This window comes from Hipposideros armiger, unplaced genomic scaffold, assembly GCF_001890085.2.
Source record: "Hipposideros armiger isolate ML-2016 unplaced genomic scaffold, ASM189008v1 scaffold_447, whole genome shotgun sequence".
Taxonomy (NCBI): Eukaryota; Metazoa; Chordata; class Mammalia; order Chiroptera; family Hipposideridae; genus Hipposideros; species Hipposideros armiger.
Genome location: NW_017731797.1, coordinates 469,759 through 496,694, shown reverse-complemented (window position 1 = coordinate 496,694; position 26,936 = coordinate 469,759). Strand labels below are relative to the sequence as shown.

The window sequence follows — 26,936 nt, the reverse complement described above, 5'->3', positions numbered from 1 at the left end:
GAACAACTTTTAGATCAGGAGACGGCTCAGAGGCAGATGTGAATTTCTACATCTACACAGTTCTGGCTTTGGGAGTCAAATAGACTTATCCCTGAGGTGACACAACCTGTGACATGTCATGAGGATTTCAATAGTAAAATGAGATTTAAAAAGCAAGGAAGAAGAAAAACAAAATCAAATACCAGAACTTGTGTAAAGTACTGTCCCTTTCAAAATCTTCAGGCTAGATGCTACCTTTTTATTTCATTGGTGCTAGGGGGACTTAAAATCACTTTGGGAGCTTCTCTTTTGAAACTGCCACCAGAGCTAGTTAAACAAGAAAACACCATCTCATTAATTAACAAGGCTGAGCAGAGGACTTCCATCTTGACCAAAATCAGCACTGTCTTTCTTTCTTATCATCCATATTACTTATGGTCAGTAGCCTTCAGATGACTTTGGCTCTTCACAAAAATCAAGTCTTCTGTATGTTTCCAATCAGGTGTGTACCATCTGTACTGAAACACCACAGAATGAAGTATCCAAAGTCCATTGATTTTAAGATGTGCTTTGGTTTGTAAACAAATTATAGTAATTTCTTGCACATTTTTGGAAATTGTATAAGAATTTATGTATCTGCTTCTAGATATAGTACATAAATAAACATTTCGTTCTAAAAAAAATCAAGTCTGCTTTCAAAGACTGGAGATTTTTTTTAAAAATCACCATTTTGAGAACACAAAGAAATATGAAGCAAGTTCTGAAGATAACTGAAAATTTGTTTCACAAATGTGTGAATGGTGGAAGATGAGCTGACCATTTCAGAAGGGACCCCACTCTTTTGGACATACAACATGACAACCTGGTTAAAAAAACCCCAATAATTTCATTATCCAATAAGGAGTCATAAGACCTTTGATATATGAGTGCATTTCATCAATGAAAACATTTTCAAAAACAATTTGCTGTATGAAGAGTCTAAATTATTCTATTTATTATCTACCAACTTAAGCCCTTCTTTTCAAAATAGTTATGTTCCCAGAACACTTAGCAATTTTACTGATTCAAAATAGGCTCCCGTGCCCAACATGGACAATTACAATACCTAATACTCTGTCTCAAAGGCTGGCTTTCAATAGCAAACTAAAGGTTTGGAAGAAAACAGCTGAGATCTACATGAGAGCCAAGAGAGAAGTTAAGACTGAATCTGAATATCCCAGCAATCACATAAACTGAAGGAGAATTTTGGCAAACTGTAGAGAGGTTTGGCTTTTGCAATTCACTGGCTACTTCAGCCACAAACCACCTCCATGAAGAAATGCACCCACACTACTCATACAGAGAGGCTGAAAGATCTTATAACTTACTCCATTTCATAAACCGTGACAGGTAGCGTCTGCTCCATCAGAGTGAATTTCTTGGTTTTCACTGGCTTAATAATGGGTTCTAGGAGGGAAAAAAGGTATGAAATGCAGGTAGGCAGAAAACATAAAAATACAGAGCTTTTTTATTTCTTCCATTAGACTGAGCTTTCAGAAGGTATGACACATGACATCAATTTATGTTGTTCTCAAGGATCACTCATGTTGAGCAAGTTCTGGGAACGCTGTTTTACACAAGAAAGCGAAGGATCTTGAATTGTGGGCTGAGGTGTTTGGATTTCATTTTGCAGGAGGTAGGGGGAGGAACTGGATAACAGGTTGTGGTCAATGTCAGTTCACAATCTCTCCTTGCACTTATAAAATGCAACTACTTCGAAAATAAGCATTGTGAAGACTGGTTAAAGAGTTGGGATTATTTGGATGGAAAACATATCAGACCAGAGGGAAGACTTAAAAACAGTCTTCGAGCACCTAAACAGATATCAGATAAAGAAAGAAAGAACTCTTATTTGCTTAGTAACAAGCTACAAGCTTTACTGAATATTACAACAGGGTCAACTGAATCTCAATCCAGAAATAGTATCTGACAGTAGTAAAGAAAAACTAATCAATTCATTCGCTGAACTTTCAAGATTGCTGATGGCTATGAAATGGAAGTGTTCTCGTTTCAATTTCACCTCTCAAGCCAGTGCCTCCCGACTTACCTGTGAGAGGCTGGGTATCTTCCTCCTGAACTATGGTCTCCACCTCAGGACCATACACCTCTTCAGCTGTGGGGTAGTACTTCTTGTCCTCATGCAGCACCACCTCCATCCCAGGGTGATCTTCATCATGATCGCCTACGTCATCGTCGTCGTCATCGTCATCCATCTAAAAGAAAAAGAGGGAAGGAGTTGTAAGAGGCACGCACTTTTCCTGCTCAATGACTGATCACATTATATGAGGTAAGAGCAATCGTTTCACATGCATGACAGCTCCTGGTTTTGAGTTCTGTGCTAAAGAGTCACCAGGCAGGTTCTATGCTTGCGTGATCCTTCACAGAGAGAAGACTGACTGGCTATAAGCCATGGCTATAGATGGCTCTCATCAAACTAGCCCCTTACTAAACGTGGGCCACTGGTCACAAGTGGATTGAGATGGGCGAAACCAATTGCCTAGCAACAACCACCCCTTTAAGGGGAAAAAAATAACTTCTTCCAAGGACAGAAATCAGGAACCAGGGGTAGAAACTATGAACAAGTCTCATACCTTTAAATTTTCCACTTAGATTCACAGAACTGTTTTTGAAAAATACTTTTCTGACAGAAATAAGATGATGAGGAAGTGTAGAAATTGGAACCCTCATAAACTGCTGGTGGGCATGTAAAATGGAACAGCCAAGCCACTTTGGAAAACAGTTTGGCAGCTCCTCAAAATGTTAAACACAGAGTTACATACATATGATCCAGAAATTCCATTCCTGGGTAGGTACCCAAGACAAATGAAAACTATGTTTGTAAAAACTTACAAACAAATGTTCATAGCAACACTGTTCATACTAGTCAAAAAGTGAAAACAACCCAAATGTCAATCAGCAGATGAATGGATAAAGTGTGGTACATTCATACAATGGAATATTATTTGACAATAAAAAGAAATACTTATACATGTTACAATACCAATGAATCTTGAAACATTATGCTAAGTGAAAGAAACCATACACAAAAGGCTACATATTGTACGATTCCATTTATAAGAAATCTATAGAGTTACAAAGTAGACTAGTGGTTGCCTAGAGCTGGGGGAGATGGGATAATTGGAGGGCAATGGTTAAAGGCCATGAGATTTCTTTCTGGGATGTTGAAAATATTCTAAAATTGGTTTTGATGATGGCTGCACAACTCTGAAAATCCTAAAAGCCAGTGAAATGTACATGTTCAATGGGTGAATTGTATGGTATGTGAATTATATCTCAATAAAACTGTTAAAAATAACTTTGTAACAGATAATTAGGAAACAGACAAGCAAAAAAAAAAATTTACCATACATATATTTATACCCTATCCTTTTTGATGACTATGTGGTCTACCACATACCACAACTTATTTAATCAATCCCTTATTTCCTCACATAGAAGTGGTTTCTAATTGCTAGCCTATAAACATCAATCCTCTTGGCTCAGGGCCTCCACATTTGTTGTTTCAATAAACAGCAAATAAATAACTTTTTGTACACCTATCTTTGTGAACATCATTTTTTTCTGTAGGACAAATTCCTGAAGCAAAACTGCTGGTCCAAATGGTAGCATACTTCAAAGTTTTGCCCTGCAGAAATGCCCTATCAGTGCACTCACGGGGGTAGCACATGACAGACAGCACAACACATTTTGGAGCAAAAGTACAGAAGTGGGTTTCAGAGAAAATGGGAAAAGATGTGAAGACAGCAAGTATCAACAATTCTTCTGAGGCAGGGAGGCCGGGAAATGTGAGGTAACTGAAGGGGGACATGGGGTCGAGAGAGGATTTTAAGATGAAATCACAGCCTGTCTGTATGTTGACGGGGACAATCTAATAGAGGGAAAATTGGTGATGTAGGGGAGAGGGCAGCATTGCTGGGGGGAACGTCTTGAGTAGGTGAGGAGGGATGGCATGAACGAATCATCCATAAGAACAGGAGGGAAGGCATATGGCACAGATGCAAAGGTGGGTAGATGGAGTGGTGGGAGCTTGTTTTCCTTCACACAAATTCCAGCATGTTAACTTCTTTCTTAAAAAGAGCACAAAGCCCTCCAGCGGTGAGTCGATTGGCTACCTTCCTATATCACCTTTACACTCTACTTCTATTCATGTGGCCTAAGATTACATTAGCTCTTTTGACAGCCATACATATTCTGCTGGCGGTGCCTCCGAAATACTATCAGCCAGTTCCTCCTGTCCCCTTCCCCCCACCACGGCTAGATGTATTTTGAATCTAAGTGTAGGATTTCATGTAGTAATTTCCAACGACCTATAATTATTTCTACCCGAGTGTCCTAATAGTAGCTCAAGCTTGACAAGTCTAAAATAAAACTAAACAAGCATCTTTTTATCATTTCCCTTTGTCTGTTATAACCAGTGTTCATCTGGTCATCCAGTTCCCCTCATTCTTTCGCCCCTAACATTCAAACAGTGGCCCAGCTCTACATCTCTACATCCTTCCACTGTGATGAACCTCTGCAGGCCTCCCTCCCCGCCCACCTCCACCCCCACCCTCCTGCCCCTGCATCTTGCTTTGATCATGTGACCCCTTACTCCCAGTTTTCCATTCAAGGCCTTTGAGAATCTGGCCCCTCCTCCTCTGCTTCACACCCACAGCCGTTTTCCAGCGACTGTGCTTTGGCAATCAGAACTCATTTCCTCTTAACACACAACCTCTGGGCCCCTGCTCACTGCACTCCTTTCTAGAATGCCCTTCCTTCTTTCCCGTCTCCATTATAAAAATTCTATGCACCTCTCTACTGTTATATACCTCAATAAAAACTGTTTTAAAAAAATAAATCTATGCATCCCATGTGGACTTGGAGGCTACAGAAACTCTTATTCTGCTATAGAGTATGGACTAGTGCAACCATACTGAAGAGTAATCTGCCAGTACTTAGTACAAACACAACAACAAAGTATAGACACATTAAATATATATATGATCCCAAGATCGGCAACTCTGCTTTTGGGAATATAATCCCAAAAAATTTTGACATGGTTCATAAAAGTGAGAATATTCATGGCAGTATTATTTGTGTTGAGGGAAGGCTGATGACAGGTAACCTGGGTGCCCATCACCAAGTAATGCACACCAGGGAGAACTGAGCAGCCATCAGATGCCACAGACTAGACATACACACAGCAACAGATGGATCCTAAAATGTACCACTCATCACAGGTTGAGTGGCAAAAAGAAACAGAATGATGCAGATAACGATACCATTTACTTAAATTAATATATGCACACAATTCAACTCTACACATTTTGCAACTCATACAGACAAAAAAGCATACATATACTAGATCAATTACTATTGTAACAGGTATGAGAATGAGATAAAAAGGAATTAATAGGTTAATTAAATAAGAGCACAGCCTTGCGCAAGCAATAGGAGCGTGAATTAGATATGATTAACTATGTTTTCTGTACAGAGATGAAAACATTCACATAGCATACCCTAACCATGCTTTTTTGTTGTTATTAATAACTTTACTGAGATGTAATTCACATTCCACACGATTCACCCATTGTTCAGGTCTACTTTGAATGTGACTTCCTCAGATTTTCTTGCTCATTCCAGCCAGGAAGACTTCCTTACATACCATTACTATGGATATAAGTTAATATGACTTAAATGGCACTATTCCTTCCCTGTCTCATAGTCTAAATTTTTTTGTAGGTATTTCATCTCCGCTGGCAAGCAGTAGGTTCCTGGAGAGCAGGGATAATGCGTTGGCTCTCCCTGCATTGATTCCTCGCAAATAGTAAGTGCTCTATAAATACTTAAAAGAATTCTTGGGCTTTATTTAGCCTGGAATTCAAGTTTGTTGGGATCATTCTGAATTTAGATTCCATTATCCAATACATTAGCATATGTGATATGCAAATTTTATAAACCTTTCTTCTCTATCTTCACCTAAGTCACTGACAAAAAGGTTAAAAAGGATGGGACCAAGCATGGATGCTTGGGACATGTCACAAGAGCTCTGGGGGTGACCCATTAATCAAAACTCTTTGGTGGTGGGAGGAGTGGCGCGTTGGTTAAGAGTTGGCTTGGGAAGCTAGCTCTGAGCAGCAGGTCCCGGGTTCATCCCACATGAGGGCCAGTGATGCTGCGCCCTCTACAGCTAAAAAGGTGAACAACAGCTCGACCTGGAGCTGGGCTGCTGTGAGTCACTGGTGACGGCGTAGGCTGCAGCCCCTGCTGCAGTGGGCTGCCAAGAGCTACCGTCAGTGGCTGGCAGCCAGCAAGAGTGGCCAGCAGCTGGTGTGAGCTGCTGTCAGCTGCTGTGAGCGGCCATCCAATGGCCAGTGAGTGACTGCCTCACTTGGGAAGATAATAACAACATGGGTCAGTGAAGCGACATCTTCCACAACTCGACTGAAGAACAAAAAGGACAGCAACTTGTCTATTCCCCTTCCCCGATTCCCCAATGCTGTTCCCCTCCCCCAATTCCTCAATAAAATCTTTAAAAAAACCACAAAACTCTTTGGGTCCTATTGTTCAGTGGCTGTGACCGCTCCTGTATTATGACTCAGCTCATATTCTTTTCACAAGGACATGAGTTACAGTGGTTATCTTGAGAAGGGGAGTGAAATGGAATAAGCATCAAGAAACACTTTCCATCTATTTGGTTTGAATGAGAATGTATTCATGAATTACTGTATAATGAAAAAAATCTCTTTAAAATATTTTTTAAAAGAAAATAACTAGTTTATAAGAAAAATAAGACATTTCAAATGCCAAATCAAGATACATAATATCTACACAGCATAACCCTGACCTGTAGCTCAACCTAGTAATCGTATCAAGAGGAAATTTTTGTAAAACTCATAGAGCTTCCTAAGTGTTCAAAGTCATGTTTTAAATTTCCTTCCATCATTTTTACCAAGAACACACGTCATACTCACTAGCCTGTAGTTTCTGAAATGCAGTGCCTTATCTCCATCTTCAAAAAGTAGTACGAAAAAAAAAAAAAAAAGTAGTACGAGTTACCTGATTTACTTTCTAGGACCACAGCCAGTCCAGTTTCTTAAAGATGACCACAGTGGCTCTCAGTTTACCTCTTCAAGGTCTCCCCCACCACGCCACCTAGGACCTAATGAACGTGGGCCTGGAGACTTGAACACACCTGAAGCCACAAGATGCTCTTTTTTTTTTTTTTTAAGCTGAGCCATCCTGCCACCTCTTGGCAGCTCAGCGGCAGCTCAGCTCAGGCCAGACTAGAACTGCTGTTGCTCAGAACTCAAACCCTTGAGCGAGCTCTTAACCAGCTGAGCCACTCGGCCGGCAAGATGCTCTCTTTTCACCTCACCTATGGCTTCAATTTTCTTTTTCCAGTAATTATTCTATTTTTTCTAGTTTGAAGGACATTCTCCCTGATGGAGAAGACAGATGGCAGCCATAGGACTTTTGCTCTGTTTCCCTCTGTTTTGTTAATGTCACACCTCCATCAATGAGTGGTGAGCCTACTTCTTGTTCTGAAGAACAAGTGCGAAAACATAAAATCCTGCTTTGGTGTCTTGCAAGCCTCAGACCATGCTGGACTTCATCCTCCATAGCTCTCCTGTCACATGAATGGGAGTCATGGGAATCTGCATCTTCTCTTTCTATCGCTTTTGTTCATCTCTCAAACACCTGAGCTTATGAGGGAGTTCCCAGTGCAGCTGCAATTATATTTCCTTTTGGAGCTTCAGTAGCTAAGTTTCCTTAGGGGCAATGTTAGAGATGTACACAGGTATTATGGTGGCACAGAGGATTCGGTACTTTATTGCTTTTTTAAAAAAGAGACAAGAAAGAAGCAATGTATTTGTCTTACCTCGTCAAGATCTTTGGTCTCTCTGCCCAATTCATCATCATCTTCATCAGAATCTAGCTCTGGTCCAATATAATTCCCAAACTCATCATACAAGTCAGTATCCATGATGCTAAAATTCAAGAGGAGGAGTTAGATTCTGGCAAGGTAATCGAAGCCTCCGTGATATGGCCCCATCTCTCTAGCCGTAGTTACCCTATCCCTTCACACATCTCCTCTCCAGTTACACCAACCTACTGACTGCTGCCCCCCGAGCCCTGTACTTTCCCCTCCTCTCTCTTCTACTCATTGTCTCTGTTCACATACTCCTCTTGCACTTTTCTAAATAATAATTTTTAATTTTAAAATAATTTAATACCAGAAAGATGTAAAAATAGCTAAAATAACTTTATTTTTCCTAAATTATTTGAGAATAAGTTGCTGACACAATGCCTCATTACCCCAATGCTTTAGAGCAGGAGTTGGCAAATTATAGCCTGTGGCTAAATCTGGGGCCACCTGATGTCACAAGACCCCAAGCTAGAATGCCTTTTACACTTTTAAATAATTGGAAAATCAAAATATTTCATGATACGTGAAAATCAATTGTATGAAATTCAAATTTCAGTATCTATAAAAACAGCTTTATTGGAACACAGCCACGCTCATTCATTTATATTGTCTACGGCTGCTTTCACACTATAACAGCAGAGTTGAGTAGCTGCAACTGAGCCCATATGGCCCAGAAAGCCTAAAATATTTACCTAAGGAAAGGTTTGCCAACCACTGCTTCAGTGTGTGATTCCTATAAACAAAGACATTTTCCTACATAATCACAATACAACCATCAGAATCAGAAAAATTAATACTGACACATTCCTACCACCTAATCCACAGAACGTCCCCCAACCCCCGGGTCAAGTTTCACGAATTGTTCCAATAATGTCCTGCACAGCAAAGGATCCAATCCAGGACTGGATTTTGTGGTCATGTCTTTAGCTTTAGTTTGCATTTAGTGGTCATGTCTTTAGCTTCTTTCACTCTGGGGACAGTTCCTCAGTCTTTCCTTGAATTTTATGACTTGACACTTTTGAAGATTCCAGGCTAGTGAATCTGCAGACTGTCCCTTAACGTGGGTTTGTCTGATGTTTCCTCATGATTAGATTCCAGTTATGCATTTCTGGCAGGAATATCACAGAAGTGATGCTGTGTTCTTTTTAGTGCATCTCCTATCACATGGTACATGATTTTAATTTGCCCCATTTGTGGTGACGTTAACGTAATCATTTGATTACAGTGGTGTCTGCCAGGATTTTCTATTGTAAAGTTACTTGTTTTCTCTTTGCAATTAATAAATATTTTGTGGGTTTTCTCCACTTCGATTACTGAAATTCTATTCAAAGTACAGTTCAAAATGCCACCTCCTTCAAGCTTCCCTGGATCCTCAATTTCTCACTCCACTATGCTGCTACAACCTTCTGCACCTTTATCAGCATTTGTTATGAGTGGTTGTTGACTGTACTAATTACTCTCAGCAACAACTCCACAGCTTCCAAGAAATAAACACAGACCAGTGCACGGGTTAAGGGCCTGGGCTCTGGAATTGGAAGACCTGTGAATCCTAATTTTGTCACTTAATAACTACGTGGCTTCAGGTACGTTACATCACCTCTTTAAACCTGTTTCCTCAAATGGAAAATGGAGTGAATAACTCCCATTGCATGAAAGGTTATGAGAATTAAACAAAATAGTCTGTGTAAAGAATTTATCAGAGTCCCAGGCTCAATACATGTGAGTCAGCATTATTTTTTGGCCATTCTTAAACACAGGAACCCTGTATGCCTTGTGCCCACTCGCCAATGCACCTTGCAGAAGTAGGAACTGGATAAATATTAAGTGAATGCAATGTTTAAATTTGAGATACTGTTATTTCTTACACTAAGTTAATCCCTTCACCTCCCTCAGTGCCACCTGTTGAGTGCTGACTGTACATAAAATAGAGAATTAAGAGCTCCACGGACTAGTAATTAAATGTAAATTATTACTGAAACTTTCACATGCACAGAGATTCGTTTTACTTCTAAAGAGCTATCACATCTGTGCTCATTTCATTCTCCCAAGATCCATGAAGTGACTGACGAAATTTTTATAGGTGGCTATTCATGGGACAAACCAAGCTCCTTCTGCTTCAGGGCCATTGTACTTGCTATTCTCTTCTGAAATGCGCTTCCTTTAGATATTTATACCTTGTGCCTTCATTTCACTCAGGTCTCTATTAAAATGTCACCTTCTCTGAGAAACCTTCCCTTGCCACTATAAAAAAAGTCCCCCATACACACACTCTCCAACTCCCACCTTCACTGCTTTATTATTATTATTAACATTTATCACTAGCTGACATGTATCTATTCACGTGTTTACCTCATCTCTCCAATTACAATTTAAGCGAGGGCTGTTTGTTTTTCACTTAGAACGGTACCTTGGCACAAAACAGGATCTCAATATTTTTGAATGAATAAATGACTCCAGCAAGGCACAGAGAAGACAGCTGACTTGCCCACAGTTGCACAAAACTAGTGACTTTCGGTACCAAACTTCACTGCAGCTTCCCGCTATAATGCAGGCTCTCAAAGGAATACAGAATAAGGACGGAGGGAGCTTGGTAAAGGAGTGAAGAAGGCACGGATGGAAGGGGGTGAAAGAGGGGGCTGAACAGTGAGAACGACCCTGCCTAGGTAAGGGATTTGACGGACGGATTACACTGAGGGAACCTCGGAATTTGTGTGTGTGTGTTGGGGAGAATGTGTCTTTCATCCCCTTTCCCGCTCCACGCCTCAATTTACCGATCTGTGAAGTGAAAGGGGCAGAGAGCGTATAACGTCTCTTCGAGATCTGACATTATTTAATTTCCCATCCCACCCGGAGCAACCTTCCCACGCCGTTGACCCGCACCAGCTTACCTCCGGCCTGCTCAGCCAAAAGCTCCCCGTAGGCCGCTAGAAACCGCGCTTCCGCCTCACACGGCTACACTGCCTGAGCCCGCTGTCCGGAAGGACCCCGAAGACGCCGCGGTCGCGTTTCTGCCGCGGAGGACAGCCCTCTGCCTGAGGACCAGCTCGGAGGAATGCCGGCCGCGGACACAGAACTGGCAAAGTGGAGGTGGAGGTCCTCAAACCAAGGCGTGAGCTTTTCCAAATTGAATGAGGCTTGAGGAGGCATGAATCTGATCAGGCGCCTCGGGACCATCCTGAATGGAGGGCCTTCATGTGATCACGTGGGCAGGCTGTTGGAGCAGTTGCTGGGCAACCACAGCTGCTGCGTATGGTAGGCTAAGCTGCCCTGTTCCCGGCGTATTTGGGGATCCCCAAGGAAAGCAAGGGAACCAAAGCCAGGGCTGCTGGGGTGAAGGTCAGAGGGGCGGAAGGCTTACTTGTTGTATTTATTCAGTGACTGGGTAGGGCTCAGAAGTGGACAGAAGCCGGACACTTGAGTTAGTTTCCTGGCCAGCCCCGCCCCCTTCTTGGTGTTCACTTTTACCCACGTTGAGGTGGAGGAGGAGGAGGACTATGGGGTTGATTGAAGACCTCCCGGTTCCCTGTCCTAAGGCTGTTGATGACTCCACTACAAAATCTATCTCAATGCACCAGGAGTCTGAGGTTCAAAGAGGTCTCACAACAAGTAAATGCCAGAGCCTAGACTAGAACCTATACAGGTGATCTCCCTATAGAACGGGTCAATCAGCCTCAAATACGCGGAGACTGCAGAAGTACAGTGGTAGAACTAAAGAGGTCGCCCAAAATATCTAGGGTTCTGTGATCCAGCCCTGGGCTGGATAGAGGGATTTGGGGACAGGACTCATTAAGCCCCTTCCCCTGCTGCTTCTACTTCATTTCCTGCTCAGTCACTGCATCTGGCTTCGGTGAAAAATATCCTTCCCCATTAAAGACATTTAATTATGGATGAAATTTTATCTCTGGGCTCAAGAGTAGCTAACAATAGTTCTGCTTTTGTGCGAGGTCTTCTTTCAAATGCTCTAGAGTGAGCCCATGTGGAAGAGTGAAGGGGCTGAATTTTGAGATACAAATGCTTCCTCAGCTAAACACCAATAATCAAATATTTTTAGAGGCAGAGGACAAAATTAACACAGGGCTCCAAATTGAAAGTCAGGACTCTATTCTATTTCGAGTGACAACAAGTCTTAAGTAAGTTCTCACTGTGTGTGTAAATCAGCTCCCCTCACTAGAGAATCAGATTTTTGTAACCCCCCCCACACACACATAAATGTGCTTTTTGGACATTTTGTGGGCTCGCAAAGAATCCAGATGCACACTCTTGCCCCTGATATTGATCCTCCACTGATGTCCACTCCCTTTGCCTTCCCAGGCCCAGGCCATGGAAAGGAATGACATCATCGACTTCAAGGCTTTGGAGAAAGAGCTGCAGGCTGCGCTCACTGCTGATGAGAAGTACAAACGGGAGAATGCTGCCAAGTTACGGGCAGTGGAACAGAGGGTGGCTTCCTATGAAGAATTCAGGTTGGCTTAATGCCATTTTTCAGACCCTCCTATTATGGTGGACTTTAGTGGATAAGAGCATGTACTTTGGTGTCAGACAATTCTGAGCTCAGTCCTGGCCCTACCCTCTGCTACCTGTGTGATCTCATGCAAGTTATTTAACCTCTCTGAGCCTTTATGTCTCATCTGTAAAAGAAAATAACTATTATTGTGATTAAATAAGTTATTACATGTAAGATTTCTGAGCACAATGTCTGGCACATGGGAAGTGCTCAAAAGCTATCAGCTATTGTTGCTATTGTTGTTATTGTCATATTGGCCTGCCAACAGGTTCAGCTTATGTCATGCAAAGTCCAGCCACCTTACACCCACAGACAGCATTAGGTCCATCCCCTAATCTCTGTCCTTTGCCCACAGGGGTATTGTCCTTGCATCACATCTGAAGCCACTGGAGCAGAAGGATAAGATAGGAGGAAAGAGGACTGTGCCCTGGAACTGTCACACTACTCAGGGAAGGACCTCCCTGGATGAAACCACTGAAATCTCCCGGGTAGGTGAGGTCCAGCAGAATTCTCTGCCCTAAATCTCCAGTCCTGTCTTCTTACAACACATGCCTTTTTCTTATTTCTCATGTTACGCTAACAGAGGCAGGATTCTGCCTCCAATCCCAGAAAGAAAAGCACCCAGTGGATGGTGGGGTTGAATTGAATTGGGCAGAACAAGTCAAGAAGGTGTGGCCAGGCCCCTCCCCTTCAGTCAGTCCTTGGCATTCACAGATCAGATTTGGGTTGCTCCAAGTTATATGGTATATGCCACAGGTGTAATGATCCTGTGGCAGTGTTGGGAGGGAGACCGAACCTGTCAGATCCTTAACACTCACCTTGAGTTCTGATCTTCCTGAGGTTTTCAGTGATCCCCTCGGCCCTGCTCAGAGTAAACCCTGACTTACTCTCACAATCATCAGTAGGAAAATCCTGGTACAACTAAGAATCTCAAATCATGGCCTGACTTCTTTGGGACCCTCCCTCCCTGTCCCACCCCGGGTTTCCCTCTTCTGGAAATGAGGCCCACAGGGACCACAGCCTTCCCAGTGCTCAGAGAGCACTACCAGAGCCAAGGTGAAAACCCACAGGCTCTCCGCACTCTGTCGCAGGACAGCTGGAAGAGCTCTGGATTCCCTTTCCTTCTTTTGTGTGCTCTAGGAGAAAACACTCCTGCAGCCTGAGACCTCAGCAGAGTTCTACCGTGATTGGCGGCGATACTTGCGGAGTGGGCCAGAGCGCTACCAGGCCCTGCTACAGCTTGGGGGCCCCAAGCTGGGACACCTCTTCCAGACAGATGTGGGGTTTGGACTTCTAGGGGAGCTGCTGGGGGTTCTGGCTGATCACGTGAGGCTGGCCGACCGGTCGGTGGTGCTGGGGATCCTGCGCAGCCTGGCCGGCACCGGGCGCTTCGCCCTGAACCTGAGCCTGATGAGCCACGTGGAGAGAGAGAGCTGCAGAGGCTTGTTTCAAAAGCTGCAAGCCATGGGTGCCCCCAGATCCATGAAGGAGGGGCTCAGCCAGGAGGAGCGGGGTCTGGAGGAGCAGCCTGGTGGGCTCCAGGAGGAGGAGCAGCTCCTGCAAGAGCTGCTGGGGCTGTACCAGGTGGATTGATAGGACCAATTACCTTCAGATCCCCAGTGGTCGCTGGAGGAATTTTTTTTTTAAGATTTTTATTGGGGAATTGGGGGATGGGAACAGCGCTGGGGAATTGGGGAAAAGGGAACAGACAAGTTGCTGTCTTTTTGTTCTTCAATCTAGTTGTGGAGGACGTTGCTTCACTGGCCCAAGTTGGCACCATCATTGCGCTCTTCCCGGGCGAGGCAGATCAGTCAACGGCTTCTGGACGGCCGCTCACTGCTGCTGCTGGCCGCTCACGCTGGCTGCTGGCTACACACGGTAGCCCATGGCAACCCACTGCAGCAGTGGCTGCAGCCTACGCCTCGACGGCGACTCACGGCAGCCCAGCTCCAGGTCGAGCTGCTGTTCAGCATCTTAGCTGTAGAGGGCAGTGTCACTGGCCCTCATATGTGGGATCCGAACCGGGGCTCTCTGGCGTCCCAAGCCAGCTCTTAACCAATGCGCCACTTGGCCGGCCCTGGAGGCATTTCTTTATTGTTGTCTTGGGGCTCTGCAGGACTGTAGTAAGAAGCCCATACCTAATTCCCTCGTCAACTTGGAATTTTCAGAGTAAAAGCCAGAATTCAATCTTTCCCTTTTCTGCGGCCCCTCAGTGGCTCAATATGCTGAACTATGAAGGTCCACAAGATGGTCAAGGGCCCAAAAGTTAAAAGAGCTTTGCTTCCGACCCTTAGAGTCTGGCAAGCTCGTGGCCCATAGCCCTGAGAGATGGGTGTGTGCCCAACCAAATACTGGTCACACCAGCTAAAGCCTCCACCCAAAAAAAGAAAAAAGAAAAATCATTAATTTTCCGTGATAAATACTGGCCTCCATAGCTCTTAACAAGACTGTTTAAGCTGAAACTAATTCTAAAAAATGTGTATTTCATAATAATAATAAAAAAAGACTGTTTATAACCCAAAACCAATGAATTGACATTTAATTGACAAATGATCGTGGTCAAATATTACTTCATCTGAGGTGCAGTATTTTTTCCCAGGGGCCGAGTTCCTGTGCATGCTGGGTCTGGGAAAGCCCCAAGCCATCACTTTAGGTCTGGCCAAGCCTCCCAGGCTTCTTCAGATGGCCAGATGTGCAGGTGGGTGGGTTTCCTTCAACTCGGGGATTACCGAAAAAGAAGACCTTTCCACCAGGCAGGCAGGCCAGGGCCTGGAGCAGGGAGGCAGAGATTTCTGTCTGGCCCCTGGGCCCTGCTTCTCATTCCGGTTTCTCCTGACCCATTCTTGGGTGAGTGTCAGTGTTCTAGAAAGGAGAGAGAAGGCCAGGTTCTAGAATGGTTTTCCTTTGAGATCACATCTGTCACATTAGAAGGGCATCTTGTACATTAGCTGGGAATCAATTGCCTTGCCTTTGGCTGCTTCCCCTGCAGATGGTTGCTTTTCTTGGCAGCTTGATCCTGTCCTCATCTAGATGCCTCCTCTGGCAGTGATTCTAGAAGCCCCATACGCCTTCAGCGCCTTGGTTTTCCCCCACCCGCTCTGACCCTTCCCTCTTGCACGCATGAACCTCGCCCACACCACCGTGCTCCTGTGGGTGTGGGGGGGTCTCCAGGCCTTTGAAATTGTGGAGAAGGAGAATATTTTTCAGAGGACCCCTTGCCCGGCTTTTCTGATATTCGACAATGCAGCCTACCTGGCCGACATGAGCTTCGAGCTGCCCTGCCACTGCAAGCCCGAGGAAGTGTCTGCTGTAGTCTGGTACTATCAAAAGCATCTCGGTAGCAGCCACACCAAAGTGCTGACGGACTTTGACGGGCGGGTGCTGACCGAGGCAGCCCAGGTACGTGTGGGCAGTGACATGCTGGTCCGCTTCAGCATTCGCATGTTCAGCCTATTGGTTTTCCGGGCTCAGCCCGAGGACTCAGGCTTGTATTTCTGTGGCACCCGCAAGGGGGACTACTTCTATGCCTATGATGTGGACATCCAGAGCAGTGAGGTAATGGTGGCCACCTTCAAGGACCAGGGCCAGGAACCCTTTGCAGACGACTACTATGGGAGCCTCCATGTCTTCACCACCTTCTGGGAGTGGACCCCCTGTGACCGCTGTGGGGTGCGCGGGGAGCAGTGGCGCATTGGCCTCTGCTACCTGCAGAGCCCAGACCTCTCTCCACGCTACCGCAAAACACTGCCGGACGTGGTGTCCTGCGGTTCACAGGCTGTGCCTAGAAAGCTTCGGGCCAAGGCCAGGGACCACACACCCGAGCTGCTGGTTCAGAGCTGCATGGTGCCCTGTAGGAAGACGACGATGACCCGGGAGGGTGTGATGGCCATCTTCAACTATGTATCCAAAGTGGGCAGCCGGCCCTGGGTGCCCCAGGTGCCCATTCAGTTCCATCAGCAGAGGCTGGGCCACGGACTCATCATCTCCTGTCCCGGGGCCCGGCCGGAACACGCTGTGGCCTGGGACAAGGACCACCAGTACCTCTACCGCACACAGTACCTGAAGGGCGTCAACAGGTCCATGAGGGTGTTCATCGACCACGGCAACCATCTCCACATCCGCTTCACCCAGCTGGACGACCGTGGCATCTACTATTGCTGGCGGCAGGGGGTGCGGGTTGCCGGGTTCCGACTGGGTGTGACATCTCGAGGGCGCTACAAGGCCTCATTCTCAGACCCCGAGACTCGCTCTGCCGTGGAGCTCACCCTGCTAGGGTACCTGCTCATCACGGCAGTCTTTGCCACCATTCACCTCTGTCGTTGCTGCTGTTACTTATTGCGCTGTTGTCCCGACTTCTCCCCCTAGGTGCTTTCTTCCCCAGCTCTGAAGACCAGCTGTGCTCAAATGTGCTTGTTAAATGATACCAGATGCCTCTGGGTGGGCATCCTGGACTGGGACATGTGGCAAGGGGGTACGGACAAATGTGTTAGTTACAACCTGCTCCCCGTTTTCATGGGCACATCCGGAACCTGATCTGGGAAGTGGGGAAGCCTGAGGCAGGTGGGGGGAGGTGGGGGACTGAGGCCAGAATGGAGGTAGCCCAGGTCCGCATGTCCTCTGACTTCACAATCAGATCAGAGAAGGAAGATGGGAGCCTGATATTTATCAAATGGCCTAATTGGTGTTGAACAGTGTTTGAGGTGTGGTTTATGTTCTTGCCTTCGAGGATTGCCAAGTGCGTGCTGGTTGAATTGGGGGTAGCAGGGAAAGGAAGGAAGAAAAAAATGGGGCGGGGCTCACATATGTCCTCTCCGCCTTCCTCCCCAGCCCAGTCCTGGGACTGGCGGCCAGCAGAAATAGCGGGTTTGGGAACAAAGATAAAGAGCAGAACAGGGGAAATGGGTGAAGAAAATAGAGGTCAAATTCAGGGCTTTCCTGAGAGACTGCTCCCAGGCTGGGGGCTGGGCATTAGAAGAGGGGCTGGAGCAAAGCTGGGGTGGGGTGGGGGGACCAGGGCGGCTGTGGCAGAGCAGGGTTGGAGGTGGGATTGGTCATGTGGCTGCTCCTGTGGTGGTTTGGGCTCCCGAGATGATCAGTGATATCAGCAAGTTGGGTCTTGTCCAAGGCTACTTGCTGCCCCCTTCCCCGAGCCCCAGCCTCCCCTGAAGAGATCAGAGCCCACTCTGGGGGAAGCCACAGCAGTTGGCTTTATTTACCTCAGTGACTACAGGTGGCAATGATGCCCTGAAGGTTAGCAGCAGTGGGTGGCAGGAGGAAGTCGGGGAAAGGGCACCAAGTCTTGGAAAGCCTCCCTCCCTTTGGCCTTAAAGGGGCGAGGGGGACCCTGGAGTGGGTCCTCTCAGTTCCATTTCTGGGCACAGATAATCCTGTGCCCCCCACAGTCTTCCCATAGAAAGCAAAGCAGATGCCCTGGGTGAAAGTGTCTGTCCCCAGCTGCCTTGCCTCCAGGCCTGAGGAACACAAACCAAGGTCTTCTCTCTGCTCATGCCTCAATTTCCCGAATTATAAAATAGGGTACTACCTAAAATACTGGGGTACATTTTGTATTTGAGTAGAAGGGGCCCTTGGCTTAGGGAAAAGCAGCAGGTCACTGTGGGGTGGAAAGGGTCAGCTATTTTGCGGTGGCTTCACCCAGCAGTATTTGCTGGAGTTGAGAGGCAGCAGCTGCATGGGCTTGGAGGCCTAAGGCGACAGGAATTATGCAGCAAAGAAGGAACCTTTAGAACTGGGGCAAAGTGTGCCCTACCCCTGTGGACTGTAGCCCCTTTCTCTCCTGTTTCAGTATCTTCAAAGGATGAGTCACTTCCTTGATTCCCGCGACCCAGAGGCCAAGTGTACCTGGTCACCCACACCCCCAGCCCTGATACGTAGCATCATCCCACTGCCTCCTCCACAATCGCTATCTGCCCCCCACCAGCCTATATGGGGGGGAGGTCCTCCTGGGCTTGACCTCTCTGTACTGACACCTAGGGGCCAGGCAGCCCCCTCTACTCCCTCCCAGCACCATTTCCCTCTCCACTTACACTAAGATCCCCTAAGTGCTGGGAATCGAGCCCCCACTTGCCCACAGCATGTCCACATGGCAGCTCAGTGGGCCTAAGACATTGAGCCATCACTCATAAGGCCCCTCTGGAATCTGGGCAGGCCAGGATTTCTGTCCGCTGACAATCCTGTCCGGTGGCAGGATACCCCCGCCTACTCTCCGGCTGGCCAGGGTCCATCTAGAACAGCGGTTCTCAACCTGTGGGTCGCGACCCCTTTGGGGGTCGAATGACCCTTTCACAGGGGTCGCCGGGTCCTCGTATGTGGGCGTATCTGCATGTGGGCCTGGAGACGGATAGAGGAGCGGTGTCTCGGTTCCTAAAACCATCGAAAATATGTGTTTTCCGATGGTCTTAGGCGACCCCTGTGAAAGGTTGAGAACCGCTGCTCTAGAAGGAGCCTCTGATGAGGGCTACCTTGCCTGCAGGGACTTCCCCTTCCTGTCTCAGAGTCTTGGTCTTCCTTCAGCAGCCTGAGGAAACTCAAAAGCCCACTTCCCAGATAGCTCAGAGATCTCTAACTCTGGCAACAGTTGCCATGACAACAGGGACTAGGCTATGGAGGGTGATTTATTAGGTCCCAGGCCCTCCCCAGCTTCTCTCCTCCCAGTTCTAACTCAAGCTGCTGGCCATGCCCCTCCAGGCTGCCCCTTTGGGGTGAGTGCCCTGTTAGTTGAAGTTACTGGGAGCAGGGTGGGTGCTGTCTGGCAGGCCTAATGCTGATGGAACCTAGGGCAGTAAGCTGGCATAGAGACGGAGCAGGGAGGGGAGCAGCTGAGGTGGAGAGGAACTCAGGTCTGGGAAAATGCGCTGTCAGAGGAGGGGCAACTATCCTGTCTCCTGCTGCAGGCTTCTCCCGCTATGGGGCAGGGGCCATGAAGTGGGTCCTGCCTCACATCACGTCCTTGTGCTCCTGCTTGGACTCCTTAATGACCTGTAAGGGACAGAGAAGGTGCACAGTGCCAGGGTTAGGAGCTCACACAGACCCCAGGTCCACCACTGCTAGTCTCTGTGACCTCGGGCAAGTCTCCAGCCTTCCTGGGTCTTTCTTTTCTATGAGAGTAACCAGAGCTCCCTCATGCAGCAGTCAGAGGGGGAAATGAGATCACACCTGTAAATCACTCAGCACCATGCCCGGCACAGGGTGAGCCGATGGTGTAAAATTAGGCAGTACTGTTGTGGGGGTGGGCGGGTGGAGCACGGTTATGCCAAATTCCCTTTTTCCATTCCTCTGGCAGGTTCCTTTAACCAAGCTGGAAACAGAAAGTTGGGAGTGAAAACTGCTAACTTTAATTTTCTTTCTTTTTCTCCCAGGCCCGGCATTGGGGGCACCTGAGTCAGGGTGAGAAAGGGAGAATGCCTGAGTCAGGACCCCATCCAGTGGCCTAGGCCCCCAGGTTCCCCTTAGAACTGCCAGTGGAGGGGCTGGAGCATTAAATTATGTCCAGGTTCCTTCCCCTCTTCCAGAGCCTCCCTGGGGAGCTCTTGTGAGTTATCAAGAACATTCTATGTGCCAATCTCGGCTTTCTTCCAAAGCCAGGCCTCAAGAATTCCTGGAGGCAGCCAGAGCCTGACGGGGCCAGAATCTCAGGTCTGCTCTCCTCACCTCTCCATCCCGCATCTCCACAGTCTTCACCACGATGTTCCTCTTGAGGTGGCCTTCTGACACGGACTTGGTGTCCAGGCTAGTTTCTGTGGTGTGAGGAGACAGGAGGCCTCCCGTGGGCTCTCGAGGCACCACACATCCTCTCCCACCCCAGGCTTCCTATCACACCCCACTCATGCATACAAAAGCACTAGACATCGTTTGCCACCCCAGGCTTCCCGTCATCACCCCCCAGTCGTGAGTATGAAAGTCTACCCAACCAGGCATGGAGGGCCTAGGCTCTTCCAAAGGGGCTGGCAACCCCCCTGCTCCCGAAGTCCCCACTGTGTTGGGCAAGTCCTGGCTGCTGTGTCTACTGCCCTGCTCGCTCTCCTGGCCTGGCTGCATTTCAGCCCCTGTGCAAGCCCTCTCCTGGCACTTGGCTTTCCGACAACCCAGCACTGAGCAGAGGAAGGAGCACGTGGGCTTTGAAATCAGGTAGGCCAGAGCTCAAGTCCCAGCTCAGCCACTAACCAGCCACACGACTATGGGCAAGTAAATTTACTTCTCTCAGCCTCAGTTTCCTCATCTGCTAAATGGAATGATGGTGCTCACTTCTTTAGGTGGGAGTGAGGAGTCAGTTAACTGAAATAATGTATGTTAAGCGACTGACACACACTAGTGCTCAGTACATGTAGGTCCCTTTCCTGTCCCCCTTCTCCTTTCCTACTTCTTCCTGCCACTTCTCTGGGCCCTAATGACCCTTTACTGGCAGTGTTACCTCTAGCTGGTCCACCTGGTAAGCCCTTCTGATGCTGAACTGAGCCCTGGGACATGCATATCTAGTGTTCCTAAATTTCTGGCCTAGAAGAGTTTTCCATAGCTGAGAATCACTTGAAGGCCACATACAAGTAAGAAGTAATTTAGTTTCTCTCCCCCTCAGAGAGAAAACTATAACATGTCACACTCACTAATATTTAAAATTAAGAACAGGGAACATAAAACTTTATTCACTACAAGAGCACAGTCCAGGGGGAAATAATTCTCTGGGCTGAATCAGCACCGAGCTGAGCAACGAAACCTCAGGGACAGACGAAACAAGCAGAGAGCCCGGCACAGTGGAACCCTAGGGGTTCCCCCAGTGATGGAAAGAGGTGAGGCAGAGGCTGGCGTTTGCTCAGAGGCCCCAGAGCATCTCATCTGAGCACCGAAGGACACATCAGCTTGAACCACGGCCACCTCTGTTGGTTTAACCTACATTTGCCCTGTGCCAGGTTCTGGGCTGAGCACCGAGGCTTCTGGGAAGATGACACAGCCTGGCCCTTTGGGGAAACCTGGGAGGTGGGAGCCCAAGAGGACAGGGAAACGGGCTTGGTGAGGCCCCCTCCCTGCCAAGCGGAGAAGAGCACCATCTCTGAGGCGGGCAGCTAACCGAGAGCCGGCGGGGCTCCATTTACAATCTGGTGAGCCTGAATTGGTATAACTTGTACTGTGAGGCTTTTGAGATGTCTTGTGACCTTGTGGCCTTCCCCTTCTTTGGTGTCTTTGCCCCCTGTAGTGACAAGCAGTTTAAAAACACAAAAACATAAAACACTCAGATGGGCAGAGCTTGCTCAGGGATCTGCAGACAGGACAGAGGTTGAGACCCTTACCCAGTTCTGTGGTGGAATGGGGTACAGGGATGGGGAGCAGGGCAAGAGAGGCTGCGAGCCCCACATGGAATGCCCTGGGATGGTGTGTTCTGGCTAGAAGCTCTGCGGTGAACCATGAAGGGCCTCAAGGAGAGCCCTGGACCCCTTTGCCCAGGTCCTCGGCCCCAGGCCAGAGCAGCGGCCCACAGGCCTGGGGGAGGGGGCAGGAATCCCATACCCTGGCCACATGGTCCTGCTCTACTGACCTCGGATCTGCAGGTTGGAGAAGGTCTGCACAGGGATGGTGATGCTGAAAGACAGCAGAGGGAGAAGAGTGACCAGGCGGCCCGAGGACATCCCAGCCAGGTCCCGGTTCAGGGTTATCATGGCAGCCTCGACAGCTGCACTGCCTAGCTTCCCCAGCAGCCATCACGTTCCCCGGAGCTCCAAGAGTCTGCAAGGGGCTTGGGTGTCATCTGTGAACATCTGCATTTGATGGGGAGTGGGGGCTTGGAGGGAAGAATGGCAAAGAAAGTTCCGAGGAAGTAGGAAAGGTAGGTCAGGGGAAAAGAAGTCCAATGTTTGGTTGGAGGATGGGGAAGGGGGGTGAGCCTTTTAGTTTATGGGGGTGACCCAAGTCCTTTCCCTGGGACCTAATCAACATTGGTTGAATCGAATCCATTCATTCATCAAACATTTATTGACTACCTACTGTGTGTTAGGGGAGCACTGTGCTGAGCACTGGGGTAGGAGGGGGCTGGACACAAGGCTGAAGAAGACAGTCCCGGAAGGAAGCAAGGAACTCTAGGGAAGAGCAGAAGGACGGATCCCTAGGGCTGTGGTCAGTGCTCACCGGTTCTCCTCGCCCTCCAGCAGCTTCCTGTAGGTGGCGATCTCAATGTCCAGGGCCAGCTTGATGTTGAGCAGGTCCTGATACTCCTGCAGGTGGCGGGCCATCTCGTCCTTGAGGCTCTGCCCCTCCTCTTCCAGCCGGGCCAGCGCCTCCTGGTAACTGGCTGCCTCGCGTGCGTGGCGCTCCTCCTGCTCCCTCATCTGCCTCTCCAGGGACTCGTTCTGTGGGGTGGAGCCAGCCGGTCCCTCGAGGCGAGGCATCGTCTTGCCCTGGGACCGGACCAACTCCGGAGGGCTTCGAGGCCCCGCCCCCAGGCCTGGTCCCAATCCGGGCCGTCTTCTCCAGCATCCCCTAGGGTTGCAGGTCCCCTCCTCCGGCTCCCCAGTCTCAGCTTGCTGCCCTGCCCTCGTCCACCCCCCTCTGGTCCTGCCCCCGCTCACCGTGCCACGCAAGGACTCCAGGTCGCAGGTCAAGGCCTGCAGCTGGCGCCGGTAGTCGTTTGCTTCGTGCTTGGCCTGACGGAGCAGCTCCGCGTTGCGGGCAGCGGCATCTGTCAGGTCCGCAAACTAGATGGGGAAAGGATCCAATGCGAGGTGCAGGCTGCGACCTCACATGGGGTGCTTTGTGGGCCTGTGAGAAACATGGTCTCTGGGAAGTCAGGGAGGTGGGCAGGACCCTGGGGTTGTCCAGGTTACCCCAGGTCATTGGTCCTAAGAGGGATTATTCCCAGCAACTGTGACCCACGGACAGGGGACACAGAAGCCATCTCCAGCACCGAGCACAGTGCGTCGTCAGGGAATGAATGAATAAACAATGTTTGCCACAGAACCCAAAATCTCCTGCACTGGCAGCTACATCTAGGGACTGAACTCTTCTCCCCCACCGTAGACAGTGGGTTCTGATGAGCAGATACCTGGGTTCTAATAGCCCTCCCTCCCCCAGCTTGCAGTGAATTCCTCAAGGCTCCATCAGGCCTAATCTGCTCAGAACCATCACTAGCTTCTGCCACTCACACTGCTCAGCTCGGTGCCCTGGGCCAGCGTCTCTGGGCCCCCACCTCTCTGTGCTTTTCTGCCTCTAGGCGTCCACACAGGCTCTGTCCTGGGCTCAGCATGCCCCTTCCCTCTTCTCTTCGTGTCCATAACCGGCCAGTCTTGCTTAGGCCAAATGCCCTCCCTTCTATGGTGTCTTCCCTGGTCCCCACATTGCATATAGACTCTGCCCTGCAGTGTTCTCTACAGACACCATATGTGGTGCACAGTACATTTCCCTGCTCAGACATATCTCTGTAGCCTCTCCAGTGCCTGGCATGCAGTAGATGATCAATAACCCAGGACACAGACGGCAGAGACATCAAGAAGGCAGGCTTCCAAGTGAATGGTGAGGGTTGGAAATCTAGTTTTAATGCTTAGGAGCTGTGTGACTTTGGGCAAACTAGTTAACCTTTCTGGACTTTAGTTCTCTCATCTGTCAAAGAACAGTACCTACTTCATAGTAAGATAATCCATTCAAAGCACAGGGCCTGGTATACAACAATGTTTAGTAGCAACTAGTTATAATAACAACTATTACTAGTATTTATTATTATGAAAAGTAATAGTGGCCATAATAATCAGTATTTATTGGAAGTAATAGTGCCTATGTGACCCCGGGCGAGTCACCTCACTTCTCTGGTGAAGGTCAGTCACCAGAGGGGATCCTCTCCCAGCTTCCTCTAGCCTCCTTCCCCAATTCTCTTGCATGGAGCCAGGAAGGCTGCCTGGAGGAGGCAGGCTGGCTCACAGTCAGGGCTACCTTGGACCGATACCACTCCTCCGCCTCGTGCATGTTGCTGGATGCCACTGCCTCGTACTGTGTGCGGATCTCTCTCAGGGCTGCTGTGAGATCCGGCTTGGCCACATCCAGCTCCACGTGGACCTGCTGCCGAGCCAGCTGCTCCTGGAGCTCCCGCAACTCCTGGCCCGGGGAAGAGAAGGGATAGCAGGGCTCAGGGCCCAGGGTGCAATTGGGGTTTCTCCACAGCATCATGTCCTCTTCTGCCTGTCCCTCGGACGTTGACTAAGGAAAATGGGACAGTCCTAGCTGGAGAAAGTGCATGGGAGGCTAGTCCAGGCTAGGGGAGGCAGGGGCTAGTTTGGGGGCCTCATTGCCCTCTTCCCAGACCTGGACAGGCAGGCGCACTGAAAGTGTGCCTGTGTCCTCATGAGAGAGTGACTGAGTCCCTGGGGGTGGGTGTGCCTGTGGGTTCCCAGGCTCCATGGGGTCATGGAGGTGAGTCTCTGACCTGAGGTTAGAGCTCCGTGGGATCTTTTTTGTTATGAATGGTTCTCGGTTAAATGGAGACAGATGGCAGAGGGAGTGGAGTCAGAGAGACTACCTGTGTGACCTTAGCAAGTTCTTTAACCTCTCTGAGCTTCAGTCTCCTTCTCTGTGAAAAAGAGGTAATACTGGAAGGGTTCCTATCTCACAAAGCTGTAGTGAAGAAAAAAATGAGGCAACAGGCCCTTGTGTAATTCTCAGTAAGTGGAGTGTGTCCCCATGTGCATTTTACCAGGAGCTGTTGATGTTCTCTTGTCTGTCTCTGTCTCTGTCTCCCTCAGTCTCTGCATCTCTTTTTCTCCCTGTATTCAATCTCTCTCTTTCTCTCTGTCAGTCTTTGTTCCTTTCTGTCTCTGAGTGTCTCTGTGTATCTTTGAGTCATTCTCTCTCTCTCTCTCTCTCTCTCTCTCTCTCAGTTTTATCTCTGTGTTGGCCTTTCATCCCTCTGCCCCAGCCTTACCTCCTCATGAATCTTCCTCAAGAACTGGATTTCCTCCTCCAGAGACTCAACCTTTCTCTCCAGATCCAGACGGGCCAGGGTGGCTTCATCTGCCTCCTGGAATAGGGAGGAGACAAAGGGCCACTCTGACCCCAGATTCCTCCTCCCCACTCCCTAGACTTGTCTGATCCCCCCTTCTGGGGCTGGAAGAGTAGCGCATTGCTCAGGATGGTTGGCCTTGAGGGCTGTGTTTGGGTGGGCTGCCATCAACCATTCCCCCCTCCCGTGCCCCACCCTTCTACCCTCCTGACCTGTCGATAGGCAGCTAGGTTGTTCTCAGCCTCCAGCCTCAGGTTGGTTTCATCCTGGAGTCTGGGGTAGGGGGACACATTCCTGGGTTAAGACTCTTCTGAAGACTCTTGGATGACCCCTACCCCAATCTCCCTGGAGGTGGCTGCCAGAGAGACCCCCAGGACTAGTGGAGTGGCAGGAGGAGTGAGGAGCAAGGGGGGTCTTGGATAGAGTCTTGGCCAGGAGGATGAGCAGACGAGGGCCTTTGTTTTAACTCATTACAAAGGGCCTTATCAGGGTTGCTGCACCTGCTCCTGCTCACACAGGCGCTTCCACCAACGTGCTCTCACTGCTGCACGCACAAACACACACGTCTTCCTACACTCGAGGGCACAAATGCAGGCTGGGCCAGCTCAGCAAAACACCATCCCCCTGGGGTTTCCTCTGGCCTTTGGAAATGGATTTTATTAAGATTGCTGCTTCACAGCTGTGCATGCTGAAGTGCCTTGGCCAGGATCATATGCTGGTGACCGCAGTCACCTGTGTTCTGAAGCCAGACCTGCCTGCTCTCTCCCCCACTCCCTTTACCCCAGAGCTCAGTCTTCCTAATGCACACCAACCTTCCCTTCCAATTCCTCCTTTATACATGGCTCAGAATAGGTGAGCTTCCCGCCCAGTCACAGTGCCCCACAGTGAATGAAAGGCACAGACCCCACCTGCTGGGGTCCCTGGCTACTCCTGCACAGTGTTCCTTAGTGTGGAGGTGCTGAGAGTACCCCGCTTCCTGGCAGAAGGTCTTTGGAAATAAGATTCCTGAGGCTCTGGGCCTTCTTCCAGTCCCTGTCCATTATCTTGGAGTGCAAGGATAGTCCACCCCTCCCAGAGGAGCAGAAAGAAACCAGGCAACAGGGAGGCAGAACACCCCCCCCCCAGGCCCTGCAGGCCTGCAGGCACCTCCTCTTGGGGGCTCAGTCCTCCCTGATCATGAGGCCCCTCTCCCCTACCCCTCTCCTCACTTCTGCCTCAGGGTGCCCAGTTCCTGTGCCAGATTATCCCTCTCGACCTCCAGCCGGGCGTTGCTGGCGGTGAGTTGATCAAGCCGCAGCCGCAGCTCACGCAGCTCAGCCTGGTAGACGTCAGCCAGCTTGGTGGGCTCCTTGGCACGCAGCTGGTTCAGCTCAGCAGCCAGTGCCTTGTTCTGCTGTTCCAGGAAGCGCACCTTCTCGATGTAGCTGGCAAAGCGGTCATTGAGCTCCATCATCTCTGCCCGGGGACTGAACTCTTCTCCCCCACCGTAGACAGTG

The 26,936-nt window shown here is 48.9% G+C and overlaps 4 protein-coding genes across 6 annotated transcripts in view; 2 read left to right on the top strand and 2 right to left on the bottom strand.

Annotated features, from left to right (window-relative positions):
- EFTUD2 (elongation factor Tu GTP binding domain containing 2) overlaps positions 1-10,944 on the bottom strand; it is a 49,903-nt gene extending 38,959 nt beyond the window's left edge. The window contains exons 1-4 of the mRNA XM_019665555.1: positions 10,837-10,944; positions 7,901-8,009; positions 2,066-2,231; positions 1,347-1,425 (exon numbers count right to left, since the gene is read on the bottom strand). Coding sequence (XP_019521100.1) covers positions 1,347-1,425; positions 2,066-2,231; positions 7,901-8,005 — 350 coding nt within the window. The 5' untranslated portion in view covers positions 8,006-8,009; positions 10,837-10,944. The remainder of the gene's footprint in view (positions 1-1,346; positions 1,426-2,065; positions 2,232-7,900; positions 8,010-10,836) is intronic.
- Positions 10,945-11,155: 211 nt separating this feature from the next.
- DNAAF19 (dynein axonemal assembly factor 19) lies at positions 11,156-14,142 on the top strand. Of its 3 annotated transcripts, none has more exons than XM_019665564.1 (4): positions 11,156-11,200; positions 12,260-12,411; positions 12,808-12,940; positions 13,593-14,142. In XM_019665564.1, the coding sequence occupies exons 1-4, from the start codon at positions 11,198-11,200 to the stop codon at positions 14,043-14,045; spliced, it is 741 nt and encodes a 246-aa protein (XP_019521109.1). In that variant the 5' UTR covers positions 11,156-11,197; the 3' UTR covers positions 14,046-14,142. The 3 variants fall into 3 exon arrangements, with proteins under 3 accessions (XP_019521109.1, XP_019521110.1, XP_019521111.1); XM_019665565.1 differs by lacking the exon at positions 11,156-11,200 and adding an exon at positions 11,212-11,284; XM_019665566.1 differs by lacking the exon at positions 11,156-11,200 and adding an exon at positions 12,005-12,078.
- Positions 14,143-14,471: 329 nt separating this feature from the next.
- Positions 14,472-18,770, top strand: FAM187A (family with sequence similarity 187 member A). Its single transcript, XM_019665548.1, has one exon. It carries the CDS (start codon positions 15,573-15,575, stop codon positions 16,815-16,817), a length of 1,245 nt encoding a protein of 414 aa, XP_019521093.1. The 5' UTR covers positions 14,472-15,572; the 3' UTR covers positions 16,818-18,770.
- Positions 18,771-19,071: 301 nt separating this feature from the next.
- GFAP (glial fibrillary acidic protein) lies at positions 19,072-26,903 on the bottom strand. The gene is made up of 10 exons (XM_019665539.1): positions 26,649-26,903; positions 25,653-25,713; positions 25,363-25,458; positions 24,378-24,539; positions 23,024-23,149; positions 22,584-22,804; positions 21,997-22,040; positions 21,532-21,651; positions 20,121-20,206; positions 19,072-19,448 (listed from the first exon to the last, which is right to left on the bottom strand). Exons 1-10 carry the CDS (start codon positions 26,891-26,893, stop codon positions 19,407-19,409), a joined length of 1,203 nt encoding a protein of 400 aa, XP_019521084.1. The 5' UTR covers positions 26,894-26,903; the 3' UTR covers positions 19,072-19,406.
- Positions 26,904-26,936: the final 33 nt, after the last annotated feature.